We start from the raw sequence: 15,871 nt of genomic DNA, 5'->3' as shown, positions 1-15,871 counted from the left end.
GTACAACGGTAACTTTTTACCGCCAAATTTTCTCTCTCATTTTCACTAAATTTAACCAACTTCTCTCACTTCTAACCAACTACCCGTCACTCACTCTTTCTCTCTCTCTCCCTCTATTTTCCTTTTTCTTTTTCTTTGCAAGTTTTTAATTTTTGTTTTCTTTTCTTTAATTTTTTTTACATTTAGAATTTTTATTTTTTCTAAAATTTATACATTTAAATTAGTTAAAAAATTTAATACGCATATCAAATTAAATATCATGACATGAGCTTTAATTTAATTTATAATATTATGTAAAAAAACTTTATACTAAAAAGAATATATTCAAATTAATTTTTTTAAAATTAATCTCTTTCTCTCTCTTATTTTATAAATGAAGTTAGTTTTTCATCTTTTTTGTTATTTGCATAAAATATTTTATGAAATCATGAAAATTATGTACATTTTATTATGCAAGACTGCAATTGTTTTTATTACTCTTTTATTTCAAGTTTTTATTTTATTTTTTCACGATATTCATGTTTTAAACTTGCATGAGTTTTTCATAATTTCTTTTTGCGTTATACTTATAGGTTTTTTTTATTATTATTGTTATTAGTGTAGAGAGATAAGGACCATAGTGCATTTAATTATTTTCATATGTTTTGTCGTATGTTTGGATTGCTTTAATAGATTATTTCGTAGTGGTTATATATAAAAATATGGAATTTAATGATATACAATTGAATTTTACATGAGTTTTAATTATAATATTTTTTTAAAATCCAACTTGGTGTAGGAGTTTAATTATATTGGTTTATTTTAGAATTCTTTAATCTAATAGAAAAAAAAAAGATAAATTCATAGATTTGTAATTTATTTTTCCTGTAAAAAAAGTAGAATTGAACATATGATTTATATTTATTTAACTTAACAATAATTTTTTTGGTACTATATATATTTTTAAATGCATTAACTTTATAAATTCAATACAGTATTCTCACATTCTTACGAAAAAAATAATTTTCACAATAACCAATCCATATATAAACTAGGCATGTGAATAAATTTTCATATAATATTTGAATCCCTTACTTTATGAAGAATGTGTATTAAAATATTTTTCATAAAATTTAAGGATATTTTTATTTAAAATTTACCAAGCTCCTTAAATTTTTTAGTCTGAATACCTCTTAATTTCGATGTCAGTCGTGGATAGCACGAATGGGCGTATACAAAACACGCAATTCGGTTAAGAGCCAAAATATTTAATCTTTTCACTCCCCATGCAATTAAGTTTAGATTGGAGTACAATATATTTACTGTCTCAGAAAACAGAGTACATATATAATATATTTACGTATTTAGCTGAGGAAATTGAGTTAAAAGAAGGATACACAATTATACATGGGCACAATGCATAATAATTATGCCGATAAAGTAAAAAGCTTTGAATTATTGCTTAACAAAGGTTATCAATTTGATCAACATTATTCACGTATTATAGCATCTAGAAGATATAGAACATAGAGTAGACCAGGCAATGAATCCCACTTGGTCCATTAATTATGTCAAAAATCTATATTTCCTAACTCTACGTTTTACAAAATTTTGTTGATTATAAATGTTACATAGCTTAATCAAAGCTATTGATTTCTTTGTCACAATCTGACTAATACTATACTCTGATTTAAATACCACCTACCTTGCCTATTATCTCTATAGTTGTGGAAGTTATGTATTTGAATAATTCATGAATTATACATTGAAGTTTGAAAATTACATTTTTTTTTGCAAATAACAAATAATTTTAAAGATCTTGTGATTGTGGTCTTGAACCTAAGACCTTTGTCCTAGATTAAAATTGCAATTTTTACTAACTAAACTAGGTAATTAAGAGATTAAAATTGCTCTTTATTTTTTTTGTTGAACTACTTACTACCTGTTTACAATATTATCTTTTTCTAGAAAAGGAAAAAACCAAGTGTAATTTGGTTTGAACAAACTTGATTTATTATTACCTTAATTGTTAATAAAATTAAAATTTTTTAAGCATTAATTATAAATTTATTGTTATAAAAAATAATTACACTTTAAAAGTCTAAAAAATAACTATACATTTACATGTCACAAAATTAGTTACATCCTCCAATGTCTCAATGATATATGCTTTATTTTGTGATATGCACTTACTAGCTATTCACCTCAAGATGTCACAAATATTATTCAGTGAGAGTTAAATCTCAGAACACTTCAAAAATTATATCACTACTAAATATTTTGCCGTAGTGTATTGTCATTACCATTTAAGTATTGGCTCTTGGTATTAACTTAATTAATTTTCTATATACATCGCTTAATTCCATTAATTAATTATGATGCAATAATTATTAGCATATTAATTTCAAGTTTTCTTTTGGGATATATATATATAACAGCAAGAGGAGACCTAATCTATAGTGCTCAATCTACAAATTGAAGGGGAGCAAATTTTATACTAGTCAATAATTGCTAAAATGCAGTTTTTACCTATATAATTTGATTAAAATATTTGAATATATTAAATGACTATATATGTAGCTTTTTAACCTTATTTCAACAAAACTCAAGCAACGTAGGAGCTCTTATTTTGGGATAAATTTACCTTTGGTTTGTACTGTGTATTAGGCCTTGAATTTAATCATATAATAAATTTGATTTCAACACCTCCCTGCCTAAGTTAAATTATTTAACAATCATATAATTAGATCTTATATAGTTCTCTTAGGGTTTCACTAACCTATATTATCACAAATTAAATTTATTGTTCTTTAAGGGGTATATTTTTTTCTCATTTTGTATTATATAGCTTGAGTTACGATCCAATATTGTCTCCCTAACTAAATTAGATTGGGGTACAATTTTTGGAACTAGGGTTCTTTTGTTTTAGAATAATAAACTTCTTTAGGCACAGTATTAATTAAATAATTATGATTAGTTAATCAGCTTTTCATAGTCATATTAGTATTAATTATTTATTAGCTATCTTGAGGTAATTATCAAACTCAAGCGTAAATTGATGCGATGGCCCTCATTTATTTGGTGAAATTATTTGCGGTCATTTTATACAGTTGAAGATTAAAGGGATAATTGCATACAAATTATTGAATTTTCCTCAAATTTTGATTAAACATACAAATTTTAAAATATAGCATAATAACTACTGCAATTAACACGATGTGCCTGATATGACAAAAATACAATGAGTAATTCACAAGCACCCACTCAATATTCAGACAAATAAACAAATGAATCGTAATAGACTATAACCCGACTAAAGCAATGAAAATAAATAAAATAATAAAGAATTCAAGAATAAAAATACTGATCATTGGAATGCAATTACGTTAACTAAATCTACACAGTTAACCTATTAATCAAAATTATCAGTTTAATCCAATCCTGATGAGAGATCATATAAATAATCATACACTCTTACCAGAGCAGTTTATGATAATTACTATTTTTTTTTTTCTGCTAGTTCTCAAAAAAATCTACTATTTAACTTCCAAAAGCACTTAAGAATAGCTCCCTATGATTCACCTATTTCCGTCAGGCCTCAAGATTAAAATCATATCACACATTTCTTGCATCCGTTAAATAATTATCTCCGTAACGTCTCAAACCGAATAGCTAAACGTGCAAATTATTGATCATATAATTCACAGAAAACCAAACATCAGGAATTGTGAATCAGAAATTTGAAGGCAATAGACAATAAAGTATTAATAAGTCAACCACATAAATTCAATTGACTATATGCAAATCCTAGAATAAAAAAATAAATTAGTCAGACATAGTAAAAGAAAACAAAAACATAATTAAGAATAAAACAATTAAAATGACTAAAACAAACAAAACCAGAAAGTAATTTAGGATGAACAACTGTAATCTTCAATCTTGTAGAAAAATAAATCTAAGATTAAAAACTGAAAAATATAAAAAGAGGGCGAGAAAAGATGTCTAATAGGCCAATAAAAAGGACCTATATATAGACATAAAGCATAAATATAGTATAGAACTCGAAAATATTGATAAAAGCCCGAAATCTCATTAAAAAACTCGAAAGTCACGGCAACCACTATTCATTATTGCACGCGACTTTCCTATTTCGATCATATCTCCTTATTTGAACTGTAATTTGCGATCCGTTTGCGTTTACGAACTTGTATCGAGATGATCCACAACTTTCATTTAGACAATATTTTCAAATTCAACTTCAATATTTCTGTAGATTTCATAAAGTACGAGCAAGTATCATATTTAACAAGATAAAGAAATTTAAACATAAAACATCAATTATACACCCAATTCTTTATAAAACTGACATTTTAAGAACATTAAAAATCATAGAAAAGTGAGTGTTATCAGTAGCATGATAATTATTGAATTATTGTTTTAATCAGATTTTGCAAACGAGACCGAATTTTATGCTGACATGCATGGATGTTAGAAAATTTGAGGTGGCCAATTCGGTCGCAAATAAAGTGACGTCGTTTTTACTTATTAATATGCCGACGATAAATTACTGAATTTTGATCAAATTATGATTTTGTACATTATTTATTTATTTATTTATTTTCTGTTTTTACACTAAACTTAAAAACATTTCTGATAGTTACTGAATTTTAAAGGGAAAAGGTGCAGATTGGCCCCCGAAGTAGTAGCCCCTATAGCGTATAACCCCTCTTACTCACTATGTGTGCAACTAAACCCCTGAACTCCGAGAAAAGGGTGCAAATTCCCCCCTCTGACATAATGCCGTTAAGTGTCCGTTAACGTTAGGGTTTAATTGCACCCTCTACTTTAGGGGTGGATCTGCACCTTAATTTTTTTATTTTTATTTTTTATAATTTCAGCAACCCACCTCCGGCATCAACTTAACCGCCCCCTGTACTCATCGGCTCCAACTTACACTTTGTCAGCTCGCACGCGCTCAATCTCTTGATCGTCGACTGCTTACCGCCGACATGCAGCAGCATCACCAACTCCAGATGTGGACCTGGATCGAATCCTGCTTGGTCCAAATCCATATCCATATTTTTTTACTTTGGTCAGGATCCGGTCCAATCCATTAGGTCTAAAAAAACAAGATTCATGTCCAGATCCATTAGATTCACAGGGTCTCGAGTCCTGACCCGAATCCATTCTTTTTGCTCTTTTAAAATAAATTTACAAATATTAAATTAACGAAAAATAAAATCATAATTATTATCTAGAGTTTTAATAATTATTCAAAAATAAATAAATAAAATTTAAATATATATCACATAGATAAATATATACACAATTAATATCATAAGATAAGCCTAAAAGGTTAAGGTGTTGGAGGAGATGCTGTTGTGCAGGGCGGTGAAGAAGCTGGTGGCGTTGCTGCATGTAAGAGGTGGGCAGTCGACAACCAAGAGATTGGGCGCATGCGAGCTGACAAGGTGCAAGTCAGAATCGATGAGTACGGGGGTGGTTAAGCTGATGCCGGAGGTGAGTTGCTGAAATTATAAAAAAAAAATAAAAAAAAATTAAGGTGCAGATCCAACCAGACCACCCCTGAAGTAGAGGGTGCAATTAAACCCAAACGTTAACGGATACTTAACGGCGTTAGGTCAGAGGGGGGAATTTGTAACATTTTCTCGGAGTTCAGGGGTTTAGTTGCACACACAGTGAGTAAGAGGGGTTATACGCTATAGGAGCTACTACTTCGGGGGCCAATCTGCACCTTTTTCCAATTTTAAATTTATCTAGTTTCGCTAATGGTTGAATTATTGTTCAATTTAATGATGGCGCGTCCGCTTAAAAATCTGAAGTGGTTAGTTAAATATGCCCACAAATAAAACGACTTCGTTTTAACTAAGCAAAATATTGTCATTTTTTTTACCATGATTGCACATAATTATCTGAAATCGATTTAAATATAAGGCTGAAAATTCCAAACGGCGGGACAAAATTTTCACAAATGTTAGATTCTTCAGCTGGCCACCAATCAAACGATACAACCTCACAAAGCCTCAAAATCTCATGCCAGAATTCGAACCCTTCTTCACTTACTCATACTCGGATAAGAATACAAAATTCAGCTAGATTGGACAAGAAAAATAATAATAATATAATATAATAATAAAAAACAACAACGTCAGTAAAGTTTAATATCGGATTTGCCCATACATTGCTCCCAAAATTAAGCCATGTCAGCAGCATGTCATTTTCTAATTTGGTAGATACAACATCGATAGTATAATTAGATTAAATTAAAAGTTTAATATTTCATTACACACACATATATACCTAAATTGATGTGTAAAATTAGAATTTGATCAAAATTTATTATTCCCTTTGTCTTTCAAATAATTTCCTATAAAAGCGGGACACGAGATTTAAGACGAAAACTATGAAAATGTGAAAAATAGAGATATTATTAATAAGGGATATAATATAATTCAAAAATAAAAAGTGGAGATTTTTTGGGGACGAATCGAAAATGAAAAAAATTACTTGAGGAACGGAGTAAGTAATTTATAGGCTATTACCCCTATACATTTAATACCACGTGTGTGCCACATACAATATACTACATTTTTTTTGTTCAAAAAAACGATATGTCATTTTTTGGTTTGGCCGAAAACTGATCTCAGCTCATTAGCAAAATCAAATTAATAATAATAATTATTACACTATATTTTAATTTTTATATGCAAATTAAAATTTGATAAAAATTCAAGAATTTATAGTCAATTAATCCAAAATTAAATGAGAAAAAAGTCAAAATGCTTAGCCTACATTTTGGAATAGAGAGGTTATATTTTTTCACAGTATTTCAAAATTAATATTAAACTATATAAATTTTAATAATTTCAATTTACTCTTGTTTTCTAATATCTGTTATGATTAAATTATTTTAAGTAAAGTATACTCCAATAATTGATTCGAAAAAACTGTTGCAGCTCTATTATTTTTATATTTAATATAAATACTAAAATATAATAAATCATATAAATTAAAAACCACAACAACAATCGAAATAAAAATGTACAAATATATATTTGATACATTGAAAAACATGTTTATTGTTTGTTTGTTTTTTCTTCATCTCTCAAACCTATTTTTTGGCAGCCATATTTCTTCCTCTCTTTCTTTGCCATTTTAACCCTTTCTCAACATCCAATCTCCGGCGATTCGATCTTTAACGACGGCGACTCAATAAAGATCCAGGATATAATTTCTGATATTTTGATAAATTTGACAGTAAAAAAAAAAGGTTTTCCCTTTCCTTTTTGTGTCCACCATTGATTCTAACTTCGACTTCAGTTAAGAAAAACTAATTCTTTTAAGCATTCAAGCATCCCCTAAAATTTCTTCTGCATGTAATAATTTAGTATTTTATATACTATATATATTAAATACATAACCTTTTATTTAAATTAAGGGTTAATTGCATCAAAATACCTGACCTTTTTTCAAAATTTAGTTTTTTGACAATCTTTTTAATTGTAGCAAAAATTTCATCCACATTTCAATTTATTGCAATGTCCGTCCGGGGAAAATTTCCGGCCAAATTAAATGTGAGGTGGCAGCCGGAATGCTGACATGGCATAAAAAATGCCATATCACACCCACATACATTCATCCCACGTCTCTCTCTCTCTCTCTCTCTCTCTCTCTCTCTTCCCCCATCCCCCTTTCCCCTCTCCCCGTCGGTTCTCTCTCTTCCCCGCAGACCCCTCCCCTTCCTCCACCCCAGAGCCGCCACGTCTTCTCCGGCCGTCGAACTCTCCACCCCTCCGAGGCCGCTGGTGTTGGCTCTAGAAGATATGCCACTGCTGGTTACAGTCCGCCGCCGCTTCTCCCACCTCCCGCCGCGCCACTTCCTCCGCCTCTCTGCCGATGATCCACCCCAGATCCACCTGGGACTGTCGCGATGGGGTTGAAGGGCTCCACGTAGTGCCCTATATCTGTCCTAGATCTGCCGGAAATTTTCGGCCTTGCTGCCGATGATCCACCCCAGATCCAACTTCCTCCGCCTCTCCGCGCCACTTCCTCTGCCTCTCCGCCGATGATCCACCCCAGATCCAACTTCCTCCGCCTTCCGCGCTACTTCCCCCGCCTCTCCGCCGATGATCCACCCCAGATCCACCGATGATCCACCCTAGATCCACCTGGACCGTCGCGATGGGGTTGAAGGGCTCCACGAAGTGCCCTATATCTGCCGAATTTTTTTTATGTTGCTGCCAGAAATTGGGATGATATCGATCGATTGAGGAGTTTTGGCCTAGCCGACAGAGGTGGTGAAATTTGGGGGTTGTGGAGGCTCACTTGGGAGTTGTCTGTCGATCTGGCGAGAACGGAATGAGTGCGTGAGGGAGATGGAGATGAAGCGGCAGACGTGGCTGAGACGATGGGAGGGAATTGTTGCGGCGATTTCAGAGCCGCTGAAATTTGGGGGTCGTGGGAGGGGGGAAGGGGAAGAGTGACGTGGGATGAGTATGTGGGTGTGATTTGGCATTTTTTATGTCATGTCAGCATTCCGGCTGCCACCTCACATTTAATTTGGCCGGAAATTTTCCCCGGACGGACATTGCAATAAATTGAAATGTGGATGAAATTTTTGCTACAATTAAAAAGATTGTCAAAAAACCAAATTTTGAAAAAAGGTCAGGTATTTTGATGCAATTAACCTTTAAATTAATATGATTTTTTTTAACTATTGAAATTCAAATTTTACTTTGTATGTTTCATTTTTCTTCTTCTCTCTTGTGTTTTCTCGGCGGAGACAAATTTCATGAAGCACAATATGAGTCTAAAAATATTAATAAATTGATAATAATACGATATAAACCATAGGAGGATAGAAATTTGGAATCGAAATCTTATGAATTTGTTAATTAAGAGATTGATCGTGGCATTGCATGATACGTATTAGTCAGAGTAAATTAGGCACAAAGTTGGATTGCATTAAATAGCACTAATACTATACAGTCTATACTATACTAATGTTTAGAGTGGGAACAAAATCAACTGCTGAAAATTGATGTCGAAATAATTAAACTATTTCAATTGCGATAATTAGAGACAATAAATAATTGCATGACTCACTTGTTCATCATTAATTTCATTGTTTAATTACTTTACAGCGTTATCTTATAGATTAATTAAACTATACGTATACGATGCTCCGATATTTATTATGCGTATATTTTATTTATAAACTCCCAACAGCTAACAACTATAATTATCATCTTTTATTTGAATCCTAATCTATAGTTGCAATTTCATTTTAAGAGAAAATGGTGGAAAATTAGGAAAAATACACTCGTACATCCCCATAAATTGATTCAGTGACAATTTTTTTTTAACACAAACATCAATACAATATTCAAACCTCATAAATTGATTTAGTGCTAATTTTAGCTCGTTCTCGTTGGTCACAATTTAGAAAGAAAGGAAAAAAACACACACACGTAAAGATGTTCTTTTTTTTTTTTTTTTGGAAAGGAAACCACGGAATCGTATTATATATACCAAATCACACGTAAGATGTTGTTTTGATGACATATAATATCTCAATTTTTCACATCATTAAATTATACTGGTGGAAATATCATGCATAAAACTTGACTTCTAACCCGACTTTTAGATAAATTAAACTTTCTAACAAACTGAATTTGTCACTAAATCGATTAATTATGAGGCTTGAATACTGTATTAACTTGAACGTATTTTTTCGAAAAGTTATCGTACATTATTTTATGGTATAGTTTTTATTTCAAATATATGATATATTCATGTAGTAGGTAGATAGCTCTGGAATGAAAGTCGAGTTTCTTTAAGAAATAAATAAAATTAGTAAGTCCCTATGGGTTTATATTCCCACAATGTTAGCTACCACCAGTAGTTTAGTCGTTTGAATTAGGCAATATTAATTAAATGAAATTTCTAACAATTAAGTACTGTTTACGAGCCTATTGCAAGTAGTTTGCAGTTAATACTGTTTGTTTAGGTAAAAAAATCAGCGACCTAACTAAAAGACTATTCATCCAAAAAATGGATACGATAATCAATTAGTCGTAGCTAAATTATATGAGACCATACTATCTAGAGACTAGAAACATCGTGATATAGTATAATCTTTTAATAGAATATATATGCATGTAGTTCCCCGTGCTGTATTTTCCCCTAGCTCATTTTTATTTAATTTCAACCTTTGCCAAATATAAAAAGATTTGATGGATAATAAAATACAAAATTATTTAAAGCATACTTGGATGATGCACTAACTATGTATCCAGGCTATTGTTTTTTCAAATGAGATAAGCGTAACGTTCAAACCAATACAATAATAACATTTCAGTTTAATTTAATTTGCGTGCGTGAGATAAGCATAACATTCAACATTTCGAAACATCTGTTGTAGCAACATCTCTACGCCGCCTAGCAATTAAGCTCTACAAGTACTAGAGTTGTAACGAATTGAATAGTGTCGAATATCGTGATTTTGTATTCGTATTTGAATACTAACCGAATCGAATCGAATATTTATCGAATACGAATATCGAATCAAACACAAATGATTTGATTAGTTTAAAATCGCAATGAAGAAGCGCGACTTGTGGTGAAAGAATGACTTCAATTTAAAATTTTGATTTTATAAATTGTGAAATTTTACTTTTTAAATTGTGAAGAATGACTTTAATGCATGTATATTATGATTCTTTGTATTTTTTTCTTTTTAAAATTGTCAATTATTATATAATACCATGATTATTTTATTATATTTCTTTTATAATATTATAATTCTTATATATATACATATATATGTATATAATTAAATATTGATGAATATAAAATTAAATTCATCCAACAAAGTGATGAATCCACCGTAAATTTTACAATCTAAGAATGAAAAATAGCTCATAATTTATTTTATCCCATCCACACACATATATATAATATTTAATTATTTAATTAGATACCTACGAATATCGAATCAAATATCATAATTTTATATTTGTATTTGAATACTAATCGAATATTTATATTTATATTTATATTCAAATTCGTTAATAGCCCTATCTTCAACTAAGAACTTTACATTATCAATGTTTCTCAGTAGAATAACTCAGAACACATCAAATTGCAAATTAACCAAACTTAGTCAGACATACAACTGTTGAAGCATGTTAGAATAATTATTTATTTGATTATCCATCTAACCGAGCTATTAATTTTATCAAACACAAAAGCATGTTAAAGCTTATTTTATATAGGAGTAGCTATCAATCCAAGTCCAGATAAATTTAAATAAGAAAGAGCGAAGCATATGTAAATAGTGCATCATGAATATTTCAAAACCAGAGTTTTAAGAGAGATTGAAATTAAAATGTCACAATAATCCTCACGGTTACGACATAGTCACGTAATAGGTTGTGCAATAGCGTGGTCCATATATCTACACCTTGTCCTTTACTAATAAAATAGCTTCACAAATTTGTCGAGCTACTTAATCAATGTCTGAAACCAGACAAAATCACACCCATACCTCGCATCTCATTTATGCGGCTGCACCTGCTTATGCTTATGCTTATGGGGGAATTGAATCAAAGCCCACTAATATTCAAATCCAGAAAGCTTAGAATTTCTAAGATGAAATTTATTTTAGAACAAATAGTGAAGAAAGAAGATTCCCATTAGTAAAAGGAACAACTCTTTCATACCAAGCTGTGTACCGAGGAAATAATCAAAGAATCAGAAATCAGAGTAGCAAACATCAACGGTAAGAAGAAGCTTAAATTCAACAAGACTGCCAAGAAATCGTGATGAAAAGTGCCGTCATGCTCTAAGTTGGACGACAAAAGACAAGCAGATCATTCATTATTCACCTATCAAGTCTGTTTTATTTTTCACCAAAATTCGTAAATAACCAAGGATTTAAGAGGTCGCGATACCAACAAGTCAGCTAAAGATGTGAAGAACACGTTGAAAATGTGGCGAGAGGATGCCCTTTCCAGCTTATCTGAAAGAGATGAGATGACGACCTTGTTTACCAGTCAGATACAGGTCTACTTACAAATCACGATTAAGATTTTCATGAAGCCTCAACCAGAAACACTTGTGCCGTTAGCTGGAGAGATCTCTTAGTCTATGAATTGCATCAAGCTTTACTGAGAAGATTCTGCAGTTGACCACTTTCAACACTAGCTTGCAGATCTGAAATACAAACAAATATGACAACAAAACCGTGTCATATTGCATGAGATTCTTTCAAGTTAAAGTAAATGTTACTATTGAGATATATATACAAACGGAGAGAGACAAACCAAGACCTACCATCAGAACCGCCTATATGTTTCCCATTTACAAACACTTGTGGGACAGTTCGCCGCCCGACCAGTTCCAGGAGAACGTCCTGAATCTTATATCCATCATCTGCATTCAATCAACCAAGTACGGAAAAATACATCATTCACCAAAAATACAAAATTTTGCAACCAAAAAGAAGAATAACAAAAAGGAATACACAAAGGACTTGTTTAACCTTATTATCAAACTCACACAAAAAAGTATAAGCTTAACAAATGTAAAACAGAATGATTACCCCGAAGATCAAGCTCCACCACATAGGGCTGCTCCTCAAGTTCAGTAAATACGCGCTTGGCTCTCAAGGAATATCTGATCCCACAACATAGCAAACACATGACCTTACAATATGTTCAAAGCAGAGATACAATTTTTAACTTAAAAGGGTTAAAGAATGTGTAACGAGGATCTCAAAGGGAAGAAGCTATAATCCAATGTACCAATGGGAACTTGTCAAATCAGTTTCTTCAAGGACATTTTGTTTGGTTACAATTTTCCACCATCTTAACCGAGCCCTCACCAAATTCCTAGGACAGAGAGCCCTATATGTTCTCGAAGAACAAGATCCAAAAATCGGGAATTGAAGCAGGAACTCTCTCTCTCTCTTCCCAAAATGTCTAACCACCACACTCTCCCTTTTCTCCAACAATCAGGCAAGCCTTAAATCAACAAGCTTTCACATTGCTATTCACTATATGCAAAAAGTGACTTTTATTTATATATTATTCAACTTATTTCAAAGTTCAAAATGCCCCGCAGTGGTCAAAACAGTTCAGAATGCACAAGGTGAAAGCTGAACTAACGCTAGTAGCATTCGTTTCACCAATGAGGTTCTTAGAACACCATGGTACCACCGCCTAAGTCCAGTATCCTAAATTCAGTACTCATTGAGCACAAGAAGATTCAAAGCTAACAAAACAAAGATAAATCTTTGCATAGTTCTTTAATAACGAACTTCAAACATTACATATTTCACTCTCACAGTCTCACAGAAACAAGCTCCAATGCATTACTTCAAAACAAATGCTATCTCTATCACATACAACACTACCACTACAAACTCAATCACAAAAGAAATCCCAATTAGTATCAAAATTTCATGACCGGGAATCCATAAAAAACTAAAATTGAAGACATAACACAGACAAATTTATTAATCTAACATCGACAACTACCTCAAATTGATGATGAGAACTTACGGGCAATATGATTTGGAGAAAATGGCAATCTTATTAGAGTAGATAACACTTTCGACAAAAGCCGACGGCGAATTGGAAGCTAGGGTTTTTTGCGGCGCATTTCCGATCACCAGCATACAAGCCACAGCTGCAATCAGAGCTGATCGCCGCTGCAAACCAGCTGCCGACATCATCTCGCTCGCAACGGCGTCGTTTCCGCTCTCCCTTTTCAGCTGGCGCTCGCAGCTACAGCTAAGTTGCAGAATAACCCTTCTCGGCAGAAAATTCACACCTTCCCAATGCCAAATGGGCCGCCGCAAAAAACGCAGTTTGATTACAGATAGACAATCGAAATTGGGAGGGAAAGAAGGAAAGAAAATAAAAAGGAAAATGCAAGAGTCTGAGTAAATTTTGCGAAGATTCTGAGAAATTCACCTTTGTAGAAATGGGAGTGCGTAGCGAGCCGCGTTGAAGAAGGGAAGTGGGGCAGAAGAGATTTTGAGGAAGCGTTCATTCTCTTGCAAAGTTTTACGATTTTTTTCTTGGAATTTTTCAAAGTTCCAAAATTTAGGACAAGATTGCGATTTGGGATTTTCCCTTTTCCATGAAATCTAAGGGTTGGTCCCTTTCAGGGTATGTTGGTAATTGTGTACACCAAGTTGAAGGATGAATCATGAAATAAAGTTGGGCTAAAAATTCTGCAATTTTGTTTAATGAATTTTTGTTGACATGTTTCGAGATGTCGCATGAAATATTACACAATCCTGCAATAAAAAAATTAGTGTAAATAATCACGATAATAAATTTGAACGGTTTTTTTAGTTTCCATTAAATTATACGTGGATGTTTAAACAATTTTAAGCATATAAAGTCTCGAGTAAATTACCTAAAAACTTAAAAGAGTCTCACGTTATTACTCACTATTAGAAATCCTAAGGAATATTGGATTAGCCTATATTATTGGATCAATTAATCAAGGGTTAATGGCATCTAAATTATCAAACTATAGCCCAATTCTGGTTTGATTACTAAATTTTAAGGTCTGTAATGAATAATATTAAACTTTTAATTTGTCTGATTTAGATACTTCGTCCAATTTTCGGCCCGATTGTTGATGACATGGACAATTGGAATGTCTACGTGGATAGGCCAGACGCAAAAGTAAACGCAGTCGTTTAATTAGATCAAAAACGTCCATTTGCAAACCAAGACAAAACTTTGTCTTTCCCAAATCTTTCATCTCAATTCTTTCTTCAAATATTCAGCAGTTTTATTGAGCTATTCAGGAGTCTCAATTCAATTTAAATCATCAACATAAACTGCTATTATTGCAAATCCACTTTCGGTTTTCTTAATGAAAACACAAGGGCATATATCTTTATTGTTGTATCCTTCTTTCAAAAGATACTTGCTCAGTCTATTGTACCACATACGACTAGATTGTTTCAACCCATACAACGATTTTTGCAGTTTAATTGAATACATGCTTTTGGGTTTTGACTGCAATCCTTCAGGCATTTTAAATCCTTCAAGAATTTTCATAAATATGTCATTATCTAATGACCCATATAGATAAGCAATTACTACATCCATAAAGCGCATATCAAGCCTTTGTGACACAGCCAGACTAATCAAAATCTGAAAGTAATAACGTTCATTACGGGAGAGCATATTTCCTCATAATCAATTCCTGATTTTTGTGAGAAACCTTGTGCTACGAGTTTTGCTCTATATCTCATAACTTCATTTTTCTCGATTCTCTTTTTGTCACGACCGAACCTAATTAAGGATAATTAAATCGGGGAAACCGTGACTAAGGGAGGGAGATTAGAAGCGGGGATAGAAAGGGGGTGAATAAATAATGAAGGCTCGAAATCAAATCATTGTTAAGGAGGGACAATCATAAGATAACTGTTGTTTAGTCACAAGGACTCGATTAACTCGTGAGTTCGGATGAACCCGACTTAGCTTAAAGACATATTACTTGAGAGTATGCAGCGGAATAACATAATCTGATTACATGTATGAAGACATGTATCCAAGAGTCCATTTTAAACTCATGACAAAAGCTCCGCTCATCACTTCATCTTCATCAGCCATTGCTCAACCTGCACATTTAGAAATATATGCAGGGCTGAGTACAAAAGTACTCAGTGGGCACGTATGCCTAAATATACACATCATTGCGTAAAAACTATAAATTGTCATGCCATCATAAACAGTACAGCAAGGGAGTTTTAGCTAAAAGGTCCAAGCTTACTAAATTCATTTGTGATTCTTAAAGTTCGTCTGCAGACTAAGTTCTCTTGTAATCTATCATATCTGGA

At 32.3% G+C, this 15,871-nt stretch overlaps 1 protein-coding gene across 2 annotated transcripts; it reads right to left on the bottom strand.

Moving 5' to 3' along the window:
* Nucleotides 1-11,778: 11,778 nt before the first annotated feature.
* On the bottom strand, nucleotides 11,779-14,258 carry LOC130986702 (glutaredoxin-C3-like). 2 transcript variants are annotated; one of them, XM_057910176.1, is made up of 5 exons: nucleotides 13,980-14,258; nucleotides 13,566-13,836; nucleotides 12,605-12,678; nucleotides 12,337-12,435; nucleotides 11,779-12,216 (listed from the first exon to the last, which is right to left on the bottom strand). In XM_057910176.1, the coding sequence occupies exons 1-5, from the start codon at nucleotides 14,056-14,058 to the stop codon at nucleotides 12,161-12,163; spliced, it is 579 nt and encodes a 192-aa protein (XP_057766159.1). In that variant the 5' UTR covers nucleotides 14,059-14,258; the 3' UTR covers nucleotides 11,779-12,160. The 2 variants fall into 2 exon arrangements, with proteins under 2 accessions (XP_057766159.1, XP_057766158.1); XM_057910175.1 differs by having other exon boundaries at nucleotides 11,779-12,435; nucleotides 13,980-14,174.
* Nucleotides 14,259-15,871: the final 1,613 nt, after the last annotated feature.

Source organism: Salvia miltiorrhiza, chromosome 5 (assembly GCF_028751815.1).
Source record: "Salvia miltiorrhiza cultivar Shanhuang (shh) chromosome 5, IMPLAD_Smil_shh, whole genome shotgun sequence".
NCBI lineage: Eukaryota > Viridiplantae > Streptophyta > Magnoliopsida > Lamiales > Lamiaceae > Salvia > Salvia miltiorrhiza.
The sequence above is the reverse complement of the archived record's forward strand: the minus strand, read 5'-3'. Positions and strand labels throughout refer to the sequence as shown.

Coding starts and splice junctions, on each gene's coding strand:
- LOC130986702 (XM_057910175.1), bottom strand. CDS start 14,058: ATGAACGCTTCCTCAAAATCTCTTCTGCCCCACTTCCCTTCTTCAACG. Junction 13,837..13,979: donor GCACTCCCATTTCTACAAAG/GTGAATTTCTCA, acceptor GGCATTGGGAAG/GTGTGAATTTTCTGCCGAGA. Junction 12,436..12,604: donor GGTGGAGCTTGATCTTCGGG/GTAATCATTCTG, acceptor GATTGAATGCAG/ATGATGGATATAAGATTCAG.